Source organism: Gracilinanus agilis, chromosome 3 (genome assembly GCF_016433145.1).
Source record: "Gracilinanus agilis isolate LMUSP501 chromosome 3, AgileGrace, whole genome shotgun sequence".
NCBI classification, from domain to species: Eukaryota; Metazoa; Chordata; class Mammalia; order Didelphimorphia; family Didelphidae; genus Gracilinanus; species Gracilinanus agilis.
In genome coordinates this window covers 417,272,451-417,295,069 of record NC_058132.1, presented here as the reverse complement: position 1 = coordinate 417,295,069, position 22,619 = coordinate 417,272,451, and the positions used below count along the sequence as shown (strand labels likewise).

At 39.6% G+C, this 22,619-nt stretch overlaps 1 protein-coding gene across 2 annotated transcripts in view; it reads left to right on the top strand.

The window, feature by feature from the left end:
* Positions 1-5,820: 5,820 nt before the first annotated feature.
* Positions 5,821-22,619, top strand: part of SIM2 (SIM bHLH transcription factor 2) — a 91,971-nt gene continuing 75,172 nt past the window's right edge. For both annotated transcript variants that reach the window (XM_044670269.1, XM_044670268.1), the window contains exon 1: positions 5,821-6,509. In XM_044670269.1, the coding sequence (XP_044526204.1) occupies positions 6,335-6,509 (175 nt within the window). In that variant the 5' untranslated portion in view covers positions 5,821-6,334. The remainder of the gene's footprint in view (positions 6,510-22,619) is intronic.

Genomic DNA, 22,619 nt, shown 5'->3' with positions numbered 1-22,619 from the left:
AAACCAGATGTTGAGAGACACAGATCCACTTTCTTTCCCTTTCAAGGTCGCAATTCCTTCCAGATCAGTTTTCTGATTTAAAATTTCTAAAGAGTGAGAGCTAGGAGGTGGGGTAGAAAAGAGGGGGGAGGGAGAGGGAAGGGGAATGGGGTTGGTAAATTCTGAATAGAAGAAAGAGAATGAATACCTTTATTGAATAAATTTGTGTAAAAATATGAAGTCTGTCTAAAGAGAGATCATCTTCCCTTAGTGATTTGCCTACTTGAAACTGACACAGAAGAGAAGTGTTAGAGACCTTGGTTTCTCTTCCCTATTCTCCTTTGCCTGGTCCCCTTCACTTAAACTCTCATGAATCTCCTTCAGGCAAGAGGGTTTTGATGCCAAGGTTACTCCGTAATCAATAAGGCAGGCAATTAGTCCAGTTGGAATAGGGCTGGGCCCTAGTGATTTTCACCACCTCTTCACTTTAAGTCTTTAAGTTTATTTTGAGGGTCAGCAAATCGAAGCGCGGTAGTCTCCTGAATGTGTGGTTCGGTGCTGCGAAGAAGTACTTGTATTCCTGTGTGAAAAGTACAAGTGAAAAGATTACATTTCCCAAATGAAGGAGGAGCCAAACATTAAGCAGGCACTGCAAATTGCAGTGACCATTGCCTGAGACTGTTGCTACCTGCTGAAAATGTTACATGCTAAAAGATTCCCTCACACATTGATTCAGCAAAGATGTGATTCTTTGGACAGAGAGATCTCAGAAATATTTGTGCTCCTAAGTCTTGAACTCCTTCCGGCTTCCATGGCTCAGGCACTTTCATCTGTTGTTACTTTGCAAAAAGGGTTATTTCAAGGCCCTGGATCAATACAGATAGATTGGGGGGATGGGGGGTGGGAGGTGGGAGTCTAGAGAAACACTTGCATATGATTGGGGCAATATTTGCTGAGACCTGAAGAACAGGGGTATTGGAGAGGCAGAGGTGTATACCAGAGGACTGGCCTGGGAGCTTTAGTTGACCTGGATTCTAGTTTCAGCTCTGTCAACTAACAGTTACTTTGTGTGTCACTTTGCCTCTCCTGGCCTTAGTTGCCTTATTATTAAGGGGTTTGATCTACTTGATATCTATAAGGTCCTTCGTAGTCCTAAACTTCCAGAATTTAGGTTTGTGGAGATCAGTCTGCTGATAACCACATATTGATTGACTTTCAGGCTAGATGATTTTGAGGTCTAAACCAAAAGTAGATAATTACTACAGTTAAAAATATTTTATAATGCATCTCCCTTAGGCTTCAAGGAAATTAGAATTGGGATCAGGTGAAGGTTTTGTTCCTAAAACCAAATTTTGATTTTAACTTGTCCTTATTCTATGATCTGGATAATCCCCTTGAAACAAGAAATGCATACCTCTCCTCAAAAGAAACAGAGCATCAGAACCTCCATAAATGGAGAAGTTGGAAAGAGAAGTTGGAGAAAATGGAGAGAAAGATGAGGAATGGAAAACAGCCCAAGATTACTGAAAGAGGGGAAAGAGAATTCTTAAGGAAGGAATCTAGCTGATGAGTTTACAAAATGAAACCCTATTCTTTTAAAAGACAGAGAATTCCACTTCCCTTTTCCAGTGAGGCTATTCACAAAGGTGAGAAAAATTTATGCTAAGAAAACTTATGTATAAGAACTAGTCCCCACTAATACACAGGGCCAATAATGTTTGACTTTGTTAGTGCAAGAAGTGCTCACTTATAGGAAGATAATTTTTTTTTAAAAAACCCTTAAAGCTTCTGGTGTTTTCCTTTTTCCCTCCCCCTCTTATCAATAATAATAATAATTTTCTAGTACTTTTAAGATTTTGATTGTCACGACAAGGAGGTAGGCACTAAAGTATTGTGAGATAGATAACACAGATATCATTGTCCTCATTTTACAGAAAAAGAAACTAACGCTTAGAAAAGTTAAGAGGCTTGCTCATAGTCATACAACTAGTGCCTAGAAAGGGATCCCACATCCTGAATTTGATTTCCTTCCTTCCTTCCTTCCTTCCTTTCTTTCTTTCTTTCTTTCTTTCTTTCTTTCTTTCTTTCTTTCTTTCTTTCTTTCTTTCTTTCTTTCTTTCTTTCTTTCTTTCTTTCTTTCTTCCTTTCTTCCTTTCTTTCTTTCTTTCTTTCTTTCTTTCTTTCTTTCTTTCTTTCTTTCTTTCTTTCTTTCTTTCTTTCTTTCTTTCTTTCTTTCTTTCTCTCCCTTTATCTTTGATCTTAAAATTGATACTAAGCACCTGGTCCAAGGCTAAGTAAGGGCTGGGTAATTGAGGTTAAGTAACTTGCCCAGGGTCACACAGCTAGGAAGTGTCTGAAGTCACATTTGAGCCCGGGCCTCTTGTCCCCAGGACTGACTCTTTATCCACTGAGACACCCAGCTGTCCCTCACACAACTTCTATAGACAAGATCACAGTAATAAATACATAGTTCATAATAGACACTATAATGTAGCACTAAAATCTTTTGACATGAATATGAGTCTTACAGTTTTTGAAATTGTTATTCTGTTACTCAAGAACTAGGAAATAAAAACTTGCTATTAAAAGATCTTAGATTTAGTGTGGAGAGGGGTCTTAATGGTCATCTGGTTAGCCCAGGCCCCTCAGATCAGAAAACTTATGCTAAAAATGACTTGGCTCTACGTTAGAAGGGTGGTGAGACTCAAGGCTAGGATTTGAACCTAGATCTTCTGACTCAAAAATCAAATATACTTTCCAACCTTTTGTTGGATTAGTTAAGGAAGGTAAGCATTATCATGAGAAATGGGTATTTAAAAACAACCTCCAACACATGTACACTCATACAAACAATATCATTTAACTTCAGGGACATGAGTTTTTACAAACCAGCTGAATGTTGTAAAGAAAGGACAATGAAGTTGAAATCCTTGCTCCAAATGTATTGTTTTTATTACTTTGGGTTAGTTAATTGAGGTCTTTGTGAAATCAGTTACCTCTCCTGCCAAATGGGCTTAATAATATTTACACTAGGAGTATACTTCACAGGGGTATTGTATGAGGAAAGTACTTACTAGATGTTAGGGGTAAACATCAGCTATAATTACTCTGTGCTGATAGTACAGATAGGCAGATCAGGTTAACCATGTAGGGATACTGTCTGTATATGTCCACATGCATGATATAACTCACATTTATATAGTACCCTTGAGTAAAGAAAGTCTCTAAATTTCAGTAGTTTTAAGTTCTGTGATCCCCTTCACCAGCGCATGTTACAGCTTCTCTGATTTTCCAGTAGACTAACAAATAGACTAACTGTACTGAAAAGTCCATCTCCCTACAGACCGCCCACTGATGATCGAGGCTGGTCCTTGCACAATAGACATAACCAGGCCTGTACTCAAGGTTTTTCCAGCTTGGTAGATCATTGGTAGATCCAAGTCTTCAAGAATTCTGGGTAAAGTCTCATCCACAATGAGGCATCTTGGGAAGATTTCAGTGGAGATACCTCATAACTTTGCTAGGAAAGACAGATTTGAAATACAAGCAAATAATTAAGAAAGAAAGAGATTGTTCACAGATTTTCTCTAGTCTGGATATACAGGATTCGTATCTGTTGTAGGAGGCAAAAATATCCAGAGGCAAACCAATTACTGGAAACAAGCAAACATTGAAACCCTAAAATTTTTTTATTTTATTTTATAATTATACTATATTATATTACAAAATTTTTAAAATTTTATTTTAGCCCTGTCCACCTGCCCTTATGAAAGAATTGCTCAGAGATAGGTGTAAGACAGTTGTGCATTAACACTCTGTGTGCCTCTATTATAAATAGCTATGTACAATTGTTTCAGTAATCCTGTATGTTCAGATTACTAGTTGCCCTTAAGCCTGAGTGGTTTTTGGAACTAAAGAATGGTGTTCCCCCTGATTCTGGGTTTGTATTATTTGTTCTAGAGAGGTCCCTGGTAATCAGGTTAAAAATGAATATTAATAAATGTATATATATATATAAAGAAACAATAATAGAGAGGTCCCTGGGAGTCCTCCCCACCTAACAGTATAATTACATTTACACCTTCTCTTTCTTTTTGTTTCACACCTCCCCTGGAACTCAGAAGAGCAGAGATTTTTGAGGTAACAGGGATATCCAGGAGTTCAGTCTCACCTTTGGAATTGAGCTGTTGCAAAGCTCTTTTTAGAATCTACAAAGGCTTAAAGCTCCAGAAAAGATCTGGGTTTAACCTCTGGAGCCTCATATTAGTCAAAATCAGCCTGTCCAGCAGGATTATCCAATCAGATTATCACCTCTCCTGCCCATTTCTATCCTCTCTTCCACCAGGGTTTTCCAGTAAGGCACTGCCCTGAAACAGACACCTTATTAAGCTACTGGCTTCTGTCCACTTTGCAGGACTTAATTGACTTGCCTATGTATCTGTTTATTACAAAAGTTCTCAGAAAGCTTCATTTCAGAACTTTCTTCTATTTTTTATGTATGTAGAAGTGGAGAGGAGGGGACTGCTGGAGCAGGTTTTGGCCTCCAGCTAGGTCAGCAGGTAGGAAGGAAGGAGACAGAGAGACAGACTTTCCTTTCTACTTCAGTCTATTTCCTTCTGTCCCTCCCTCTTTTCCCTTACACCAATAAAGTTAGGAGTGGGGGGAAAGGGGAGGGGAAGAGATTTGCTTTCACATTTATAAATTTGCCTTCACATTTCCCATTTATAAGTGGGAGATGGGCAAGGTGGGGTTTGGAGGGCAGAGGTCAACTTTAATGTGGGCCACTTGTGAAAATATTTGCAAATCACAAAATTAATCTTTTGTCTTCTTCCTCTTTTTCTTTTTTACCCCACGGCTCTCCCATACTCCTGCTTCTTATCCACTACTCCTCTGATTCCCTCCCCCTTCTCCTTTTCATTTTTGTTCTTCTGGTCTTTCCCACAGGGTCTCTAGGAAGACCCTTTCTTTCCTTCTCCTATTTCTCCTCCTTCCTTTGGTCCTCTTTCTCTTACTCCTTTTCCTCCTCCTCTTCTCTTTCCTCCTGCCATTTCCTGGAATGATCTCATAATCTATTCCTTGTTATATATGATATGCATGTTATATATGTAAGCATGTGAGGTTTTTTTTTTGTTTGTTTTGTTTTGTTTTGTTTTTTACATTTCTTAGAGCTTTTGGATATCTTGGGGGCAATTACCAAAGTGGAAATATAGAAACTGTCATGTGACTTTTGGGAAGCAGGAGGGTCCAGGAAGAGATTTATTCGTCACCTGCCTCTCTACACCCCCTCCCCAATCTTTCTCCTCCTTCCCCTTCTTTTTTCAGAGCAAGAGGGGACTGTCAGACTCCACAGGAAGGCAGGTCTGTCATAAACAAACATAGCTCATAAAGCACGTGGAAGAAAAACAAACCGACCCACAGTCCTTTCCCGACGGAATCTCCCAGGCCAAATCGCCAAGAAAAGAGAAGAGCTGCTGATTTTGACCAGCACCCTACTAACCCCGTTCTTGGACAATCATTCATTTGCTTTACCTACTCTTGCTACTTCTAAGATTCCTGCTGCGGTTTGGAAATGCTTTTTCTTCACCGGCCTGGGTTTTGAGACAGTTTTTTCCCCCTTAGTTAAGGACTAAAATCCAGGTTTCCTTTTCTCTGTAGAAGGATATCCCCTGATAAAGAAAAGAAAAAAGGAAGAAGAGAGAAAAAATAGGAGAGGGAAAGACAGAGGAAAGAAGAGAGGAGAGGGAGAGGGGTGAGGAAGAGAGAGAGAGAGAGAGAGAGAGAGAGAGAGAGAGAGAGAGAGAGAGAGAGAGAGAGAGAGAGAGAGAGAGATTTGGTTGCTGATTGACACTAACAACTCCAGAGCATGGTTTCGTGTTGGGCTGCTACAGAGAGAAGAAGCCAGAGCGAGAATTTTCTATCTCAGGTTTTGCTCGATAAGGCTCAAGAAATACCAACTCTCTGGACAAGGAGACCTCCTGTAGCCTCAGCTTCTGTTGCCATCGCCACAGCTGTGTCTCCAGTTTGCTTTTCCAGGCCTTTTTAAAAGGCTCTCTCTTCTTGATCTAGAAGTCTTTCACCTACCAGACTGAACTTCTAACCTGACAACACCTCTTCAGTTTTCTTTCCTTCCAAAGCTGCTATCCTTTGCCTTTGTGTCTCTCACATGCCTGAATCGGTCTGTTCTGGAGAATTGGTCCTAGTCTTCTTCCACCTCACTCACCCGCGACCAAAAGGATCGACTTATTCCTAGCGAATCAGTCTTTTGCTGGAAATCTAAACCCTTTCGCGCTGCGACTGCTGAGCACTGGAGATTTGGAAAGTGGGCCGCGTCTAATATGCCCAAACCAGTGGCACGATGAAGGAGAAGTCCAAGAATGCGGCCAAGACAAGGAGGGAAAAAGAAAATGGAGAATTTTATGAACTGGCCAAGTTGCTGCCCCTTCCTTCGGCCATCACCTCTCAGCTAGACAAGGCATCCATCATTCGGCTCACCACCAGCTACCTAAAAATGCGAGCAGTCTTTCCAGAAGGTGAGATGTTCTTTGTCGTCCAGCTGTGGAGAGGAGAGAATGGCCAGCTTTACAAGGAGGTGGAGAGAACAGAGAACTGGGGCGGGGGTGTGGGGGGGGGAAGTTCTGCTCAGACAGGGAATTGTTGCAGCTCTAGGGACCAGTCGGGGACTGGGGGTGGGGTATGGAAAGGGTGAGAAACAGCTATAGGAACCCTTTTCTGACCTGTATTGCAGCTCAAAAACGGCAGGATTATGGCAGGGAGCTTGCGGAGGTAGAGGTTAGGGAGATACAAGCAACTCTTGAGCTTTCTCTGGATGAAGTCTGTAGAAAAAGTTGGGGCTGGACAAAGAAAAGGAACGGGATTGGGGTTGGGTAAAGAACAAAATAGTGAGGGATGTGCAGGATGCTGAAGCAGAAGGGTAAACCAAGCAAACCCAAATCAGGTAACCTGAAGTGTAAATCTAACTTCATAGGTTAGCAAAGCTTTGATTGTTTTCCTGCTCTCCTTTTTTAGAGTAGTCTCTTGCCAGAGAGAGGGAGAAAGGGAACTTATTACTGGCTTAATAAAAAAAAATCCCACAAAAGTAGCAGTGTGTAGCTCTGGGCCTAGCCCCAGCAATAGAAGATGAGACCTCACAGAAAAAGAGTAGCAAAAGACTTAGCAAATATATGAGAGGATGTGATGAGTAATTTTAGGATGTCCCCAGATACCTTGTCACTCAGACCTTTCCTCTCTCCACCCCTCCACTCCCCATAATTCGAAACAGATATAGCATGGCAGCCACTGGCAGACTCCCAGTCAGTCAATAAATATTTATTAAGAGCCTACTATGTGTTAGGCACTATGCTAAGGGATGGGAAACAAAGTAAAACTTTAAAAGGCAAAACAAAAGACAAAGGATCTCAAGGAGCTCAAGTTAATAGGAGAGATGACATACCAACAATTGTTTATCAAGTTATATACTGGATAAACTGGAAGTAATCCAGAAAGACAAGGCACTAGAATTAAGGGCAATTAAGAAAAGCTTCCTATAGGTGAGATTTTTAGCTGAGACTTGGAATAATTAGCGAAGCAGCTCTGAGCAAACAGAAAAGACAGGTTTTTGGAAAAGAGAAAATGTCAGGAGGCTGTAATTTTAACAGTTTCCTTCCATGTTCCTAATGTAAAGTAAAAAAAAAAAAAAAAGGAAATCTCCATTTTAAACACCAGACTGAATGTGGGAAATGATGGCTATGATACTGTCTAAAACAGATTTTTGTGGTATGATAACACACATAGCCAGGTATCATTTCTCAATTGCCACACTCAGATGCCTTATTTCAGCCATCATTCATTGCATAAACATGTAAACAAACAAACAGACGATATTTCCTTGAATCCCCTGCAAACAGAACCCCAGGAGCCTGCTGCCAAAGTTATGGGCATGACCCCAGCAGGTTGACATAATTGGACCTCGGTCTAAACATTTTGGACTAAAATATAACTGACAGCTTTCTTTCTAAAATTAGGTATTTCTGAAATCCTGCCTCACAGGCTGGGTTTGCATTTTTTTATGATCCACACAGGTCTCTCTGAACTCTCATGATTAGAGTCTGTGGGGAGCGTGGAAAGAAAGTAGTGTCAGAGAAAGAGGGCTTCTGAATGCAGAGTACCAGAGACTCCCGTACCAGCCCACCCTGACCTAGGCTGTGCGGGTGGTGCCCTGTGGGTAGGAAGAGCAGGTGCAACCACAAGAGACGTCCAACCTTAAGGTCTCTCCCCAGTCCAGAGACCCAAATGGATTTTCCTTGGAAGCAGGTGGCTATAATTAGTTACATATTACATAACTCGATCTTCTGCGTGGAAGTTAATTAAGATCTGATTTCTTTTTTTCTCCCCGTCCTCCACCCCCCACCTTCCTTTATTTTCCCTTTGTGTTTGATTCCTTGTCTTAAAATTATTTTTATTAGCTTCCCCTAGGGGGATGGGAGAATTTCCTGAGGGAATGCGACCTCGTTGCGAAGTTGGTGGCTTTAAACTCAATGTGCACGGTAGGGGGAGGGAGGCACCCAGGATTACGAGGATAAGTGGATGGAAGGCACAGTAGGAAAGCACCGGGGCTTCCGGGACCTCCAACCCTGACTAGGGAGGGGAAAAGAGGAGAAAAAGAAATAAACCCTAAATTCTCTTAAGGAATGAACGTGCCCAGGCCGGCTACGATATTAGAAAGTGTCAGATGGGTGTATGTGTGTTGGGCTGGGAACTGAAGGTGCGGAAAGAGAGGAAACAGGCAGGGGCAGAAGCTACTGCTCTCTTCAGACACCTGCTATTTCTCTCCTTTTTCCCCTCGACATCACAAGAGGCGAGCTTTAGGGAGCCCAGCTGAGCCTACTTAGGCTCTGATGCGGATGGGGGAAGAAATAGTTCTACCCTAATAGGGAAGATTATCTTTCCAGTGAAATTGTTTGGACAAATTTAATCTCTGTATCTATCTTTGTGCCTGCGACTCTCTGGATTTAGTCTAAGTCTGTGTCTCTCGGTATCCTCCTGACTAACTTTCCTTGAAATTATAAATCCATTTATACTGATTACAATCAATTCTCGTGCTCTACTTCACAACCCGAGCTTCCCTCCCTACGCACACGCTACAATATACACTTCCATCGTAGCAATTACGAAATAAGTCCAGAAAGATTTTTTCTCTCTAGAAAGATTTCAAGTTGGAAACTTCCAAGGGAGTAATTTCTCATTTGACTTGTTCCTGAAATTGATGAATGAAATTAAAATCTGGTTACTACTCTCTTAAGAGTTTCATAAAATAAGCTCCGCATTCAATTTTTTGTTCTGTCTCCAGAATCTGAGTAAAGAGTTTTCAAATGCCAGCCGGATAAATCCAAAGTATTAACCTGAGACTGAAAGGGCAGGGAGAAAATTAAACCAAGATTAGATCAACTAAAATAAAATGAAAAGAAGATAGCTTACCCATCCCTTCCCCTCTTGAAGGTTGGTTGCAATTTGTAAAACTTGTATGGAAGAACTTTTCCAAACACGATAGACAAGAAATGTTTGAGATTTCTTTTCCTACTTGACAACTTTTGTTTCTTTATCTCCTTTTCTTCTAAGGAATAGTGAAATGAAACAGAATGCCTTTACTTTAAAAAAAAATAGAAGAAAGCATTCGATTGTAGACAATTTGAAATAGTTCTAAGATTATAGTATGAAGTTTTAGGAAAAGATTTTTTGACGTGATTTATTTAGGGAATTTCCAAGAAAACCTCATAAGAGTTTAGAAACGTGTTAATAATAATCATCGATGTTGATATTATTACTATTGTTACCATCACCTCTCCGACTTCTTATTTGAACTCTAGTCACTTTCGTTTGGAGGGGAGGTAGTCATTTAACTTCAAATTCCAGTAGAGAAGTGCAATGGCAATCTCACTTCTAAAGGAAGCCCTTTCCAATCTCTTTTAATTCTCTGTTAATTACTTCCTATTTAAACTGCGTATAATTTGTTGTACATTTCTGTTTGGGTATTGTCTTTCCTCTTCTCTTCCCCCCTCCCAACCCCAACCCCCGCTTAGATCAAGTACTGGAGAGCAGTGACTATCTTTTGCTTTGCTTTTCATTCTCAATCCTGTGTACAGTGTCTGCAACTGTGCTTTACACACACACACACACACACACACACACACACACACACACACATATGTATATATATATGTATATATATATGTATATATATTTACTGATTGGCTGATTGACCTACTGACTGAGTAGTTAAACTGCAGAAATAAACTCAGAATTTTCTGAAATTTCTCAGTGTTCTCCTTTTTCATCCTCAGAAAACGAGGAATATAAAGTGGAGGTTCCTGTGTCTCTTCCCACCTTTTCAGTCTGAATTTACCCGGTAACCTGGATTTCTGTTTTCCTTTCCTCTTTACTGTCTTGAGTCCAATAAACCTCGTACTGGATTTAGGGAAGAGAAAAGACGGATTTGGGGGAGTGTAATGAGCTCACAAAGCAACCAGCTGAGAAGCAGTTGTATGTAGATCTTTAAAGGGGCAGCTAGTTATGGCACAAAGGCACACCCGAGTGTAAGACGCATCTCTGTAGATATCGGTACAGAGCCGTAGAAGTTCTTCTCAATAAAAGTATAGAGGTGGGAGACTAAGTTAAGGAGAAAAAAGAAATTCTTAACTGCTAAACAATTAAACATATTTGGCTGAATTTCCCTACTTGCATAGACTAGCTTAGACTGTAAAACTGGGGACTGCTTTTCCCTGATCCGGGACTGGATGACTCCGGCTCTCACGCCGGGGAAAGGGATGCATAACGAGGAATCCTCAGAGATCAAAATTATATATACATCCTTGGACTAAGGGAGTCGTGGGCTCCGAAATTCGTTGCTGTGTTCAAGTTTTGGTCAGGTGGGTTATTATTTTGTGAATGCATGTTTTGAGGAGGTGCTCAGTACTGGACAGAAATTGAGAAAAATGGAGTGGCTGTTCTTTCCCAGGTTTGAGAAGGATTTCCATCCCCTCCTTTCATTTCTCTGGATTCAGACAGAGAAGTCAAGTCTAGGACAGAAAGTCAGGCACAGAGAGACAGACCAAAGAGATACATTTCCACAGGGACATTAAAAATTGTATATTGGTCATTTCTACAAGCTGTGATTATTCATATGTAGGGGCATAATATGTTTGATTGAATTAATTGTTAATATTTTAATTGGAACATTTTTGATCCGTAGTTGTGTGTGGAAGGGGGTAGAGGGGGGTGAGGTCCTTCAAAAGCAGAATATAATGGAGTTTGGGTGCTGTTTCTTTAGAAGGCCAGCAGTCTCCCTTTGATCCTCTCTACATTAAACAGACAAACAAAAACATCGAACTTTTTTTTTTGTCCCTCTTTGGTACCTGTGTAGTAAGTCCTAGGCATTGAGTGACATTCTTTCCTCTGAATTTGGGGATGGAAAGAAGTAATGTGGATGATTGGGGAAAGACTGTGTTTAGGAAGACCTCAATTACAAAGATTTATTTGTAAACTGCTTAGTGTGGAGAAGGGGAAACTCCTTATGGTTTTAACTTTTATAACTGAGATAGTCATAGTAGGAGAAATAGAATTGCTGTCACTTTCAGTCAAGGATTATATCAACTATAAAAATTGGGATTTTGCATTGAGAGGGAAGAGACTAGAGAGAGTAAAGGATGTTTTTAGCACCAGGTCCTATCTTCAGACAACAGCTTTCCCAGGAAGATTTAATGAAGAGGGTTCTTCCTCATAAGCCCTATCTCTTGATCTTCTAGCTATAGACGGTAGAAGTAAGGACTACTTGAAGGGTGCTTTAATTGAAGGTGAAATAGAAGGAGGGTTCTCTCAAAAAGGCTTAATTGAGCACCAGAACTATGAGAATTATTGGGCAGTAAGTTTGGAGACCGTCAATACTTTTAGAATAACAAAATAATAGGAGTTCCTAGACAGAAATGGGCTTTAAAGATGACATAGGAAACTAAGGCCAAGAAACATTTTTTTAATATAAGGGTTTTTTTTAAACCCTTGTACTTCAGTGTATTGTCTCATAGGTGGAAGAGTGGTAAGGGTGGGCAATGGGGGTCAAGTGACTTGCCCAGGGTCACACAGCTGGGAAGTGGCTGAGGCCGGGTTTGAACCTAGGATCTCCTGTCTCTAGGCCTGACTCTCACTCCACTGAGCTACCCAGCTGCCCCCAATATGTTAAGTTTTTACTGTGTGCCAAGCACAGTGCTTATCTATAAAATTGGGCTATATCAAATACAAAAATAAAGATAGGTGGAGATGACATTACCCATTGTGTCCAGGGAACAGTACTTTGGTCCTGGAAGTTATAGGGGTGGTCAAGGGGCCCATAGAGTAAACAGACTCAAAGCTGCCAAGAACCCAAAGACTGATTTGATTAGGCTTTCAAGATTGGGGGGTGGGGTGGGGGTGGCAGAAGTTTGCAGTAATTTCAAGACTTGGTAGAGAAGGGTGGTGACTGAGAGGAAGATGGTGGGTAAGGAGGGAAATGAAGAATAAGGCCAGCCTGAAACAGCGATGAATGGGACCTGGCAGAAGTTCTGAAAAGGTTAAAACCTTTAGGCATATTTTGGATCCTGTAGCTGTGGAGAAGCCTTGTCTTTAGCTGGATGGTCTGTGGAGAAGAAGCTTGTCCTGGAAAGATTACAAAGTGACCACCCCTATAACTTCCAGGACCAAACAGAACCAAAACTCAGCTCTTCTCACTCTAAAGGACCAGCGCTGTCCAAGCTATAGCGCTACTTCTTGAATTTGTGCTGGAGTATTCTCTGCCTTATTGGTCCTATCACCTAGTAGTACCTACCAAAGAATCTAGGGGAGGGGGGAGGAGGAAAAGAGGCTAGTGACAACAAGGATAGATGTTTAGTATCTCTACCTAGAAGAGGATGAGTCAAAATTAAAGACTTTATTACAAACACAAGCCATATTCCTTTTCATTACTTGACTCTTTTAGGAGCAAGCTTTTGGGGTTGTTTAATTTCTGATTAAATTATTAATACATTCACTTTCATTCCTCTTTAATGACGTACATCCAGGGACTGCCTAAACAGTTTTCTCCTATTCTACCCAGGGCAGTTCTAATGGAAAAGATCATTTTGCTTGTCAGGACAGCGCACTGATGCCTTTTATGATTATATGTTTAAGATTCTGTCCTTAGATCTGTGTAAATCTTGCTCTTTTCTCTTCCTCTCCAATCCCTCTCGAGAATCCCGCCTCCAGTCTCGACTTGGTGCTTGCCCACTCGGGGACATCACTGCTCGTTGTGTTCTACCTCCCCACCGGGCCATTTATTACTAGAAAGCCCACAGAAAGTTTTTTGTTCCCTACCTCCCCTTGTCCCCCTCACACCGCTACCCCGACTTCCATCAACGCTGAACCTAAGAAGGAAGAAGAATTCGGGCAGGAAGAGAAAATAACAAAGACATCAGCATCTAAAGCTTACAATTCAATCTCTGTGTGGAGAGTTAATCCACAATGCCGCTCTTCCCCTTCTCCAACCCGGTTTTTGAAGTTTATTTTTGATTTTTTTCTTCTTTAAATGTTTAAAGACATAAACACAAGGAAGTAGGAAGGGGGAAATTCTCCAGAATTTAGGGCACCCACCTTAGGAGAATGCTCTCAGAAGACAGTGCCTCCATTAATTTTTGTTTAAAACCGAGAATTTGGAACTAAGTCCAGAGGAAGGAAGTTACTTTTAACAGATCACAGTATTGTTCAGTCTGTCTGCATTCCCAGAAACTATAGCCTGAAGTAAATGTGGTGCAATCTGTTGTTTTCTATGGATCCAGAGAAATCCTTTCGGAAAGTTGTAATCCACAAAAGAAGAACAGAAAAGTAATTCCTTTTCCCCACACAATCAGATTGCCAACTTCATATCTTTCACCTGCAACCTGCAAGTTCTCTGGCCTCTGGTCTGTGCTTTTTTGGATAATGACCGATGGAGGATGAGGTTTTGTCTTCTGTAACAGAGACAAAGAGGATTGCTGTATTATCCCAAAGAAATGAAAATTTAGTGAGAGGGTAGAAAAATCCATTTGGGAGCAGGGTGGAAAAGGAGGGTAATTTGGCATTAACCGGGACTTCATAGGTATGCCATTACACAAGGATGTTTATTAGAGACACGGGGCACTGGAATGATACTGTATATAATGAAGGAAACCCAACCCTATGTATCCCAAGGCCTTTTGTACATCTCCATTTCACTCCTCTGAGACAGGCCAAACGCTCTGAGTTTAGAGACTCACTGTCAGGCAATGTCTGAAGGAGGATTGAAATGGAAACTAAGACAAGAAGAAAGGAAGGAAGGAAGGAAGGAAAGAAGGAAAGAAATATTTTTAGAGCATCATGGAGCATATAGCCCCAGCCATACATCCTAAACTACCAGAGGAATAATTTAAAAGACAAATAAACAAACAAAACCCTGGGACCTTTATATTTCCCACAAAGGCTTTCCCACAAAATTTCCCACAAAATAACATGTAGCTTCCCAGTTAAGATGCCTTCTTTTTAATCTATTTTTTCCTTTTTCCTTTCTTTTTCTTTCTTTTTTTGTTTGCAGCATTAGACTCAGATCTAAGATTCTTTCACATTGCCTTCCCTGTGCTTTTGGTGAATCTAATTTCAATTTAACATATTTTCATCAGAAGGCTTTGAAGTGTATTGGGAATGGTGAAGCAAGAGGAGATGGGATGGGGAGGTGGGGGACAGCTAGATGGTTCATCGGATTGAGAGCAGGCCTAGAGACAGGAGGGTTCAAATATGGTCTCAGACACTTCCTAGCTGTGTGTCCCTGGACAAGCCTCTTCACTGCAATTGCCAAGTTCTTACCTCTCTTCTGCCTTGTAACCAATATACAATATTGATTCTAAGATGGAACATAAGGGTTTTTAAAAAGAGAGTGACAAAGTGAGATTTTCTAGTCAAAACTTTTTCTTTAACTCTTTGTATCATCACAGGGATGATGTAGTATGGGTTTTATGGTGTAGTGAATAGCATTTTGTATCCACAGTCAGGAAGACCTACATTCATATCCTGCCTCTAACACTAGCCTAGTGCTCGTGGATTTAGTTAACTCTTTTGAACTTCAGTTTCTTCAACTGTTAGTAATACCGGACTCACATCCCATGATTGCGTTGACTTCTAAATGTGATAATGTATTCAAAGTGATGCCAGTTGTCAATTGATTATAAGAGCAGGGAAACTTTACTCTGATGTCTGCTTCCCTCCCAGATTTGTATCTTTGCAGGAAGGATTCCCAATATTTAAAATGTTTCAAAGGATTTTCCAGAGAGGAGTTCATTAAACCAAGTAGACCAAAGTAACTGCTTCAGTTTGGAGATCAAAAAACTGAGTCATAGTGTTCTCCTAGTGTCAGAAGAGAGAAAACTGAGGTATATAGGAAACTTTAGAGAAAAACAAAAGAAACAGATGGTACTTTTATTTGTTAGCTTAGGGCTCACTTGCCAGTCAACTGGCTATGTACATAGAAAGAAAATATCTGAGCTAAAAAGAAGAAAAAGAAAAAAAACTGTTGGATGTAATTCTTCAAGAAAGAAATGAAGGCAAAGGAGAGAAAACCATGGCTGTCAGATCAGGAAAAAGAGGATTCTCTGTTTGGGTGGGCTGCCAGTAAGCCCAACATTTGATTTTGGGAGTGATTTCTCTCTGTGTAACCTTTATGTACATTCTGCAAATTTCACAGTGTATTTGATTTAATAATCACAGTTGGGCAAAGGACTAGCTAAAATTCCTGCAGATTCAGCAGGTCAGGAGCAATTTGAGGCAAAACTGTAGGAAGGAAGATAAAGGAAGACTGAGGCATCTCAACTCTATCTTCCCAGGCTTTGTGGTTATTCAGTTGTGTTGTGGATCCTACTTCTCCACCACAGCATGTAATCCTGCTCTACAGTGGTTGAACATTCCACTTTCATCTTTTCATTTGGTATGGGAGAGAAATAGGTAAAATATCTCCAATGAGATATCTCTAGTTATTTTCAGGACTATGTACACTGCTAAACATTTCCCCTCCCTTTACCCCCAAATAATAGCTGGGAAAAGAGTTTAGCTTTTGAAAGAATAATAGAAATTGGGTTAGGTTGGGGTCAGGGCTGCAGGAAGTAGTTGGAAGACCTGGATTTGGATAAGGAGAGCATATTGAAAATATGATGAAATTATATCATTCAATATTATTCAACAAACATTTATTAAAAGGCTAGTGAGGCAGGGTGGTATAATGGAGAGTGAACAAGCTAGGATGGTTTGGCTTCGAAGTAAACCTTTGACACACACTGGTTGTATGACCCTGGACAAATAGCATAACATCTGTGTGCCTCTGGACAACTCTCTAAGACTATATATTGTAAACCAATAACCAAACTACAGGAGATTTCTCCTCAGGAACATGCTACCAATAAAAATTCTAGGTCGAGGCAAAAATTGCAACAAAGAAAAATGTATAAGGCATTTCACTAAGCTTTAGAATAAAAAGATAAAAACCAGAACCAGTGTAAACAATCAAGTAAATAAATGCAAGATCATTTGAGGACTGAGAAAGAAGTAACAATAATGGGATGAAAAAAAGGCTTCTTTAACAAGCTAGTGTATCAGCTGAGCATTAAATGAGAGGGACAGGTGACAAAGTAATCCATTCCAGGCATAGGGAAAGCCTATTTGGAGGCATAGAGGTAGCAAATAGGATATCAAATATCAAGTCTAAGTAGCACCAAGTTGACCAGTTTGCCTGAAAAAGAGAATTCCTAAAGAAGAATATTGTGATGGCAACCTAGAAAGGTAGACTGTAATCAGAGTGTGAAGAACTTTCAATGCCAAGTGGAATAATTGATATCTTGTTCTATTTTAATCTAAAGAGAGACATGGAAATTTTCAAGAGGGGAGTGATGTAGTCAGACCTCAGCTTTAGGAAGATTATTTTGATAGCTGTATGTAGGGAGGATGGAAAAGGGAGAGACTGGAAGTATTGAAATACAACATGATGCCAACCTATCTTTCTAGCTTCATTGCTCCCTGCTGGTCCTCACATATAACTCTCCATTTACCAATTCAGTGCCTTCCTACTGGCTTTCTATTATGCCTAGAATGCACTCCCTCTTCACTTCTGCCTCATAGAATTCCTCTTTTCTTTAAAAATGTAACTCAAACACCATTTTTTACATTAAGCCTTTCTTGATCCCCAAAACTGCTATCAATTTCCCTTCCTAATTACACTATATCTAAACACCTTGTATTTTTAAGATATGCATTCTCAGAATACTTATATATTCATTTGTTGACTTCTACATTAGAGTATAAGCCCCTTTGCTTGTTGCTTGCTAATTGGTTGAGAGGAGGCTACTGTAATAATTTAGGCCAAGGGATTGAAAGCCTGAACTTTGGTGGTGACTGTGTAAGTGGAGGGAGAGAAGAGAATGGACAAGAGATACTGCGGACTTATAATCTGTAAAACTTGGCAAATGAATAAATAGAGGTAAGGGAAAATGAAAAGAAACCCTCCAAAATTACATTTCAATAACATAATTTCAATATAATATTTCCAAAGCTTTTTTCTCACTCTTTGAAGTTGATAATGTAAGTAGTATTGTACCCATTTAACAGGTTACGTTATTTCAGAAGTTTCCTTTATACAAACCTAAGGCAAAATGGCTCACTGGTGGCTTCATAGTCAATCAGTAAATCAAGATTCAAACCTGACCACAAGTTCAGTGTTCTTTCCACAGCACCATGATGCCTCTTCTTTCTATACAGTTCTTTAGAGATGGTCTCTAAAGAATTGGAAGGTCTCCTCATTCTTGAGATACTGGGCAGAAGCCCTACTTCATCTTATTTCATATTCTTAGAGGTAAAAAAAAATTTGTTCTTGCTTTCGGAGTTTGATTTTTGACAGGAGAGGGAGCTGTCACTGAGATTTTGGAAGGAACAATGCATTTTATAGCTAACAATGGGGACCAAGGGAAGTCTCCTTTAAGAGTACAATGGGAAAGAAAGATGATATGGAGGAATCACCCTAGAATTACTGAAGAGACCTCATTCAAAGAGGGGAGAGAGACTTTTGAGAGCTGGAGAACATCAAGAGGTTGTTTCTTTTCTTCTGTTATCCAGGAGAGATATGAAATAATGAGGGAAGGATAATCACAATTCAAGATGATTAAATCTATATGCTCCTTTTATTTCAGGAAAGCAATTCTAACAACAGTATTGAACTGTGTACCCTAGGTCCTGACATGCAATGGAAGGTCAATGCCACCAAATTTATTCTTTTTTTTACATTAAATTTATTTTTATTCTAGTAACAAATTTCCATACAAGTTTTCCAAAGTTTTATGATCCATATTATCTCCCTCCCTTCTTCCCTCCCCCTCCAGGAACTGACAAACAATTCTATCTGAGTTATATTATCATGCAAAACACATTTCCATATTATTCATTTTTGTAAATGAATAATTTCCCTAAGAAAAAATGGCAGCCTTTTCAGTGGATTATTGGTTTACATTATAAATATAATGATTAGAGAAAAAGAGGGGAAAGAAGTTTATGTTAAGTTCATTTGATACTCAGAACAGACTTGAGTTTGAGGCATGTTTGTTCCTCTATGGAGTATGTGCCTGTTTATGTGTATGTATGTGAGGGAGAATGAGTGAGTGCGAAGGAAAGGATAGGGAAGAGGAGGAAAGAAGCTCCCTCCAATTCCACCCTGCTTCTGGAAAATAAATGGGAAAGGTTCAGAGAGAAGGTAAGAAGGAAATTATTGTAGGAAGTGGTAAATTTATGTGTAAAGAAGAATGGTGGTAGTGAAGAAAAAAGAAAGATGATGGAGATAGTCTTTCAACATCTTGTAGGATGCTGGAAGGTAGGGATAGACAGACTTGCCAGTAGATTTGGAACTTCTCCCAAAGTTCAACTTCTTATATCAGGGGCTATGGGGTAAGCATGACAGCCACAGTGTGAGAAATAAATGCTTGGAGAAAGGTGTGCAGTTATTTAAAAATACTCCACATATATGCAACACAGGTATATAGGTATGTGTATATATGCAAAATATCTACATCTGTGTATATCCACTATATATGTATTGCATAGTCATCTATGTGGGAGAAAACAAGCACTGGATCTAGAATCAAAAGATCCTAGTTTAATTCATGTATCGATCATTTCCTATTGTTTTGACATTAAGCACATCGATATTAACCTCTTGGTCTGAGGTTTTCTCACCTATAAATTGAAGGGACTGGACTAGATGAATCTCTTTCAGCCATAAATCAATGATACTTTGATTCAGTAGGTAGTGTCCTACTCTCCACTCTCCCCAGGACAAGGTTTAGTGCCCAGTGGGATTTAATCTAGGACACAGACCCATGAAAAAAAGGATTCACCAGAAGACATAAACCAATGTAAATTCCAATCAGTTCTCTCTGGAAATTAAAAACAAAAATTGAGATCATAGAAAATACAAATAATTTATGTTAGAAAATAACCCCACCTTCATCAAAAGTAGCCTGATAATTCAAAGGCATATGTTTGCCTTTCTTTTTTCTGCTTGAATTGTACATATAGCTGTCTCAATTTTTTTTGTTGTATATATAAGCTATATGTCACTTGCCAGTATAGAAATAGCTCTTACAAACAACTCAGGCTCTGACATTAAATGTAATAGGAATCCTGATAATGTCAGATTTCACTGAAAGTAACCTTTAGTAATTGATTTGTGGGAGAAGTGCACACTATTTCAAAGTAAAGAATTCAGTGGCAGTTTTATGAAGTCCTCTCGAAATCATCATGGAAAGTCTTCAGGCTGGATGGAAGGATGTTATTGAAGTCTTTTTTTAAGATAACAAATAACATAAAACAACAGAACATATACAAAGAAGAAAACTGAAATAATGAAGTGATTCCACTCCCTCTTCTCCTTCCTATTTTGACATTTGTATTATAATACAAGATTTTCAAAAGAGAATTCACATCCACATTAGTGACCCAGAGTGCAGCTATTTGTTGCAAGCATTACCAACACCCACTTGTGTAAGTCATCTTTCCTAAGAAACTGCTAATCTTAACGTCCTAAAGACAGGTTCAGGAAAGCAAGAGAATAAAAGAAAGAACGAGAGCAGGAAAGACCAGCATTGGCCAGGCTTTATATTTCATTTTTCATACCACTCTCTGAATTGCTCATTGACTCTAGTTAAGTTCTGGAATATTTAAGTTGTAGCTTTTTCCATTTTTCTGTCAAATGAAGTTCATGCCAGCTGGCCCCCAGCCTACAGGAGTGCTACAATGATTAATGAGCTGCTAATTACAGGTGGAGGAATAAAATGTAAAGAGACTCCAATCAGACAGGCCAACAAAAGGTACCAATACTAAATGATTGATAGTATAGCTCTAATCATGAGTAGCAATAAAGAGGAGATATTTCCTAGGGTTATCAATTTGACCTTCAGCCCTATGTGGCAGGTAAGAAGGAGGTGTAATCAAAAGGTCTTTAGCAATGAAGGAAGATAAACAATTAAGGATCTTTGATTTTTTAAAAATTATACTAAATAAAATAAAAAAATTATACTAAACACTGATCAATTAATCCACTAGGATTATGTGTGTAGAGGGAAGGAAGCTACATAGTTCCCTAATTCCTAAGCCACAAGATCATCATTCTCAAGGAGATCATATATTAATTTCTATGAGCCCCAATATGGCAACAACAGACAGGAGTAGAAGGAAGTATCATCTTAATTGAAGAGTTGCTAAATGCCAAAATGTAGTAAGCCTCCCTTAATCCTATTCTGGTTTTCTGACTACTGAATCAGCTACCACATTCAGATCTTCAAGTCCAGGAAATATTTCCAAATTGTCCCTTTATTTGGTCCAAGCTATCAATAAGAAAACTATTCTTCCTTGTTATATCCAGAAAATATACTCATAAAGGAGAGTCAAGTGTCTCCCTATAAAAACCCTTTTTCTAAATTAAGGAAACACCTCAGATCATTCAAACCAATATTTCATTTAACTGAAAAACAAGATTTTAAAAAGCAAAATCCCACATTGGTTTGAATTTAACCCAAACAAAATTGTTTCTTTTTTAATCTGGGCATATGTCTCAATATTCCTTTTTGCTGAACAGTATTCAGAGTTGCTTTTTTTTTTTCAGTTTTAACCCCTAGCTTGCCTTTTACTTACCCACAGCAGTGAGGCCTTTTCAAAACTTTCCTCTAATCCTTGCAGTTATTAAATGCAGGATGTCTGAGAGACACTCTCCTCTCCCAGGAAAGAAAATACTCCAGTAACCGTGTAGGGAATTTAATAGGTACTTAGCCAGTTCCTGGCACATAGTAGGCACTTAATAAAATTTTACTGATAGATTGAGTTGTCAGTTGGGAGCTTAAGAGTTTGAAGCAATAAAAAGAGGATAGTACTTTTTAGACAGATCCAGACTCCACCTGATCTGGTGCCTAGTCTTGCTCACTGAACCCTCTGTTGTTTTCTAGCTTAAAAGCGGCTCCATAGATTTTTTTTTTAATTGGAAGAAATCTGCATATCCATTCTAGGGCAGGAGAGGAGAGGGGCAATTAAGTGGTGTAGTGCATAGTCAGAGGAAGATGTGGGTTCAAATTTGATCTCAGAGACATATAGCTATGTGACTGTGGGCAAGACATTTAACCCCTATTTGCCTCAGTTCCTCATCTGTAAAATGGGGACACATTGGAGATGTGCCCACATCCCCAACATAGAAGTTATCCTTGAAATGGACTCTCTTGTCTTTAAGAAGGGGGGGGGGGGTGGATGGGTGGATCTGCATAATTTCTGGAAGTACTGAGCCAAGTAGGCTCAGAGGCTCAAACCAGAGATAAGGATTTGGGGAATGAACTTTCTTTTCCCTGGTAGATAACCACAATGCCTGAGAAAACTGTCCAGACCACAAACTTTTCTATTGCTGTGACTTTAAGCTGCCCAATACCAGACTGCTACAATGACTTATCTTGCCTCATTCTTGTTTAACACCTGTGATTTGTACATACTCAGCTGAGAAGAATGGAGGAACAGTCCTCAGTCAAGCCTCTGGCATTTTGCCCTTATATCAAAGCAAAGCAGGCTTTGCCATCCCTGCCTTTAGAGTCTCCATCCCAGTTGCTTGGGGTTTGCAACTTCATCCTGTTTTCAAGAGCTGACATTTGAAACTCTGGTTTCTCTCCCAGGATTGTTCAAAGGAAAACTCAAAATTCTCTACAAGGCTGCTGGCACTTGGCAGTTAGACAAAGTGAAAAGGTAGCTATGCAGGATTAGTATATGACAAAAATACATTTTTCTGGTGAGCTTTTTGTAAGTGAGGGGGCCTTTTAGAGATCCAAGAGGGGAAATAGATTTTTTCCCCAGCAAATTAGTTTAATGGGAGTGAGGATACTTTTGTGTTATTAGATCCTAGCCAGAAATATTAACTGATTAATGAATTCTCTATCTCTTCCCTCCTTCCCTTTTCCTCCTCAATCTGTCATTCCTCTTTTTTCCCCTCCCCATCTCTTCCTCATCCTTCTCTCTTTCCTCCCGCTCCTTTTCTCTCCCTCTCTCCCCCTTTTATCTTTCTTTTCCATTCC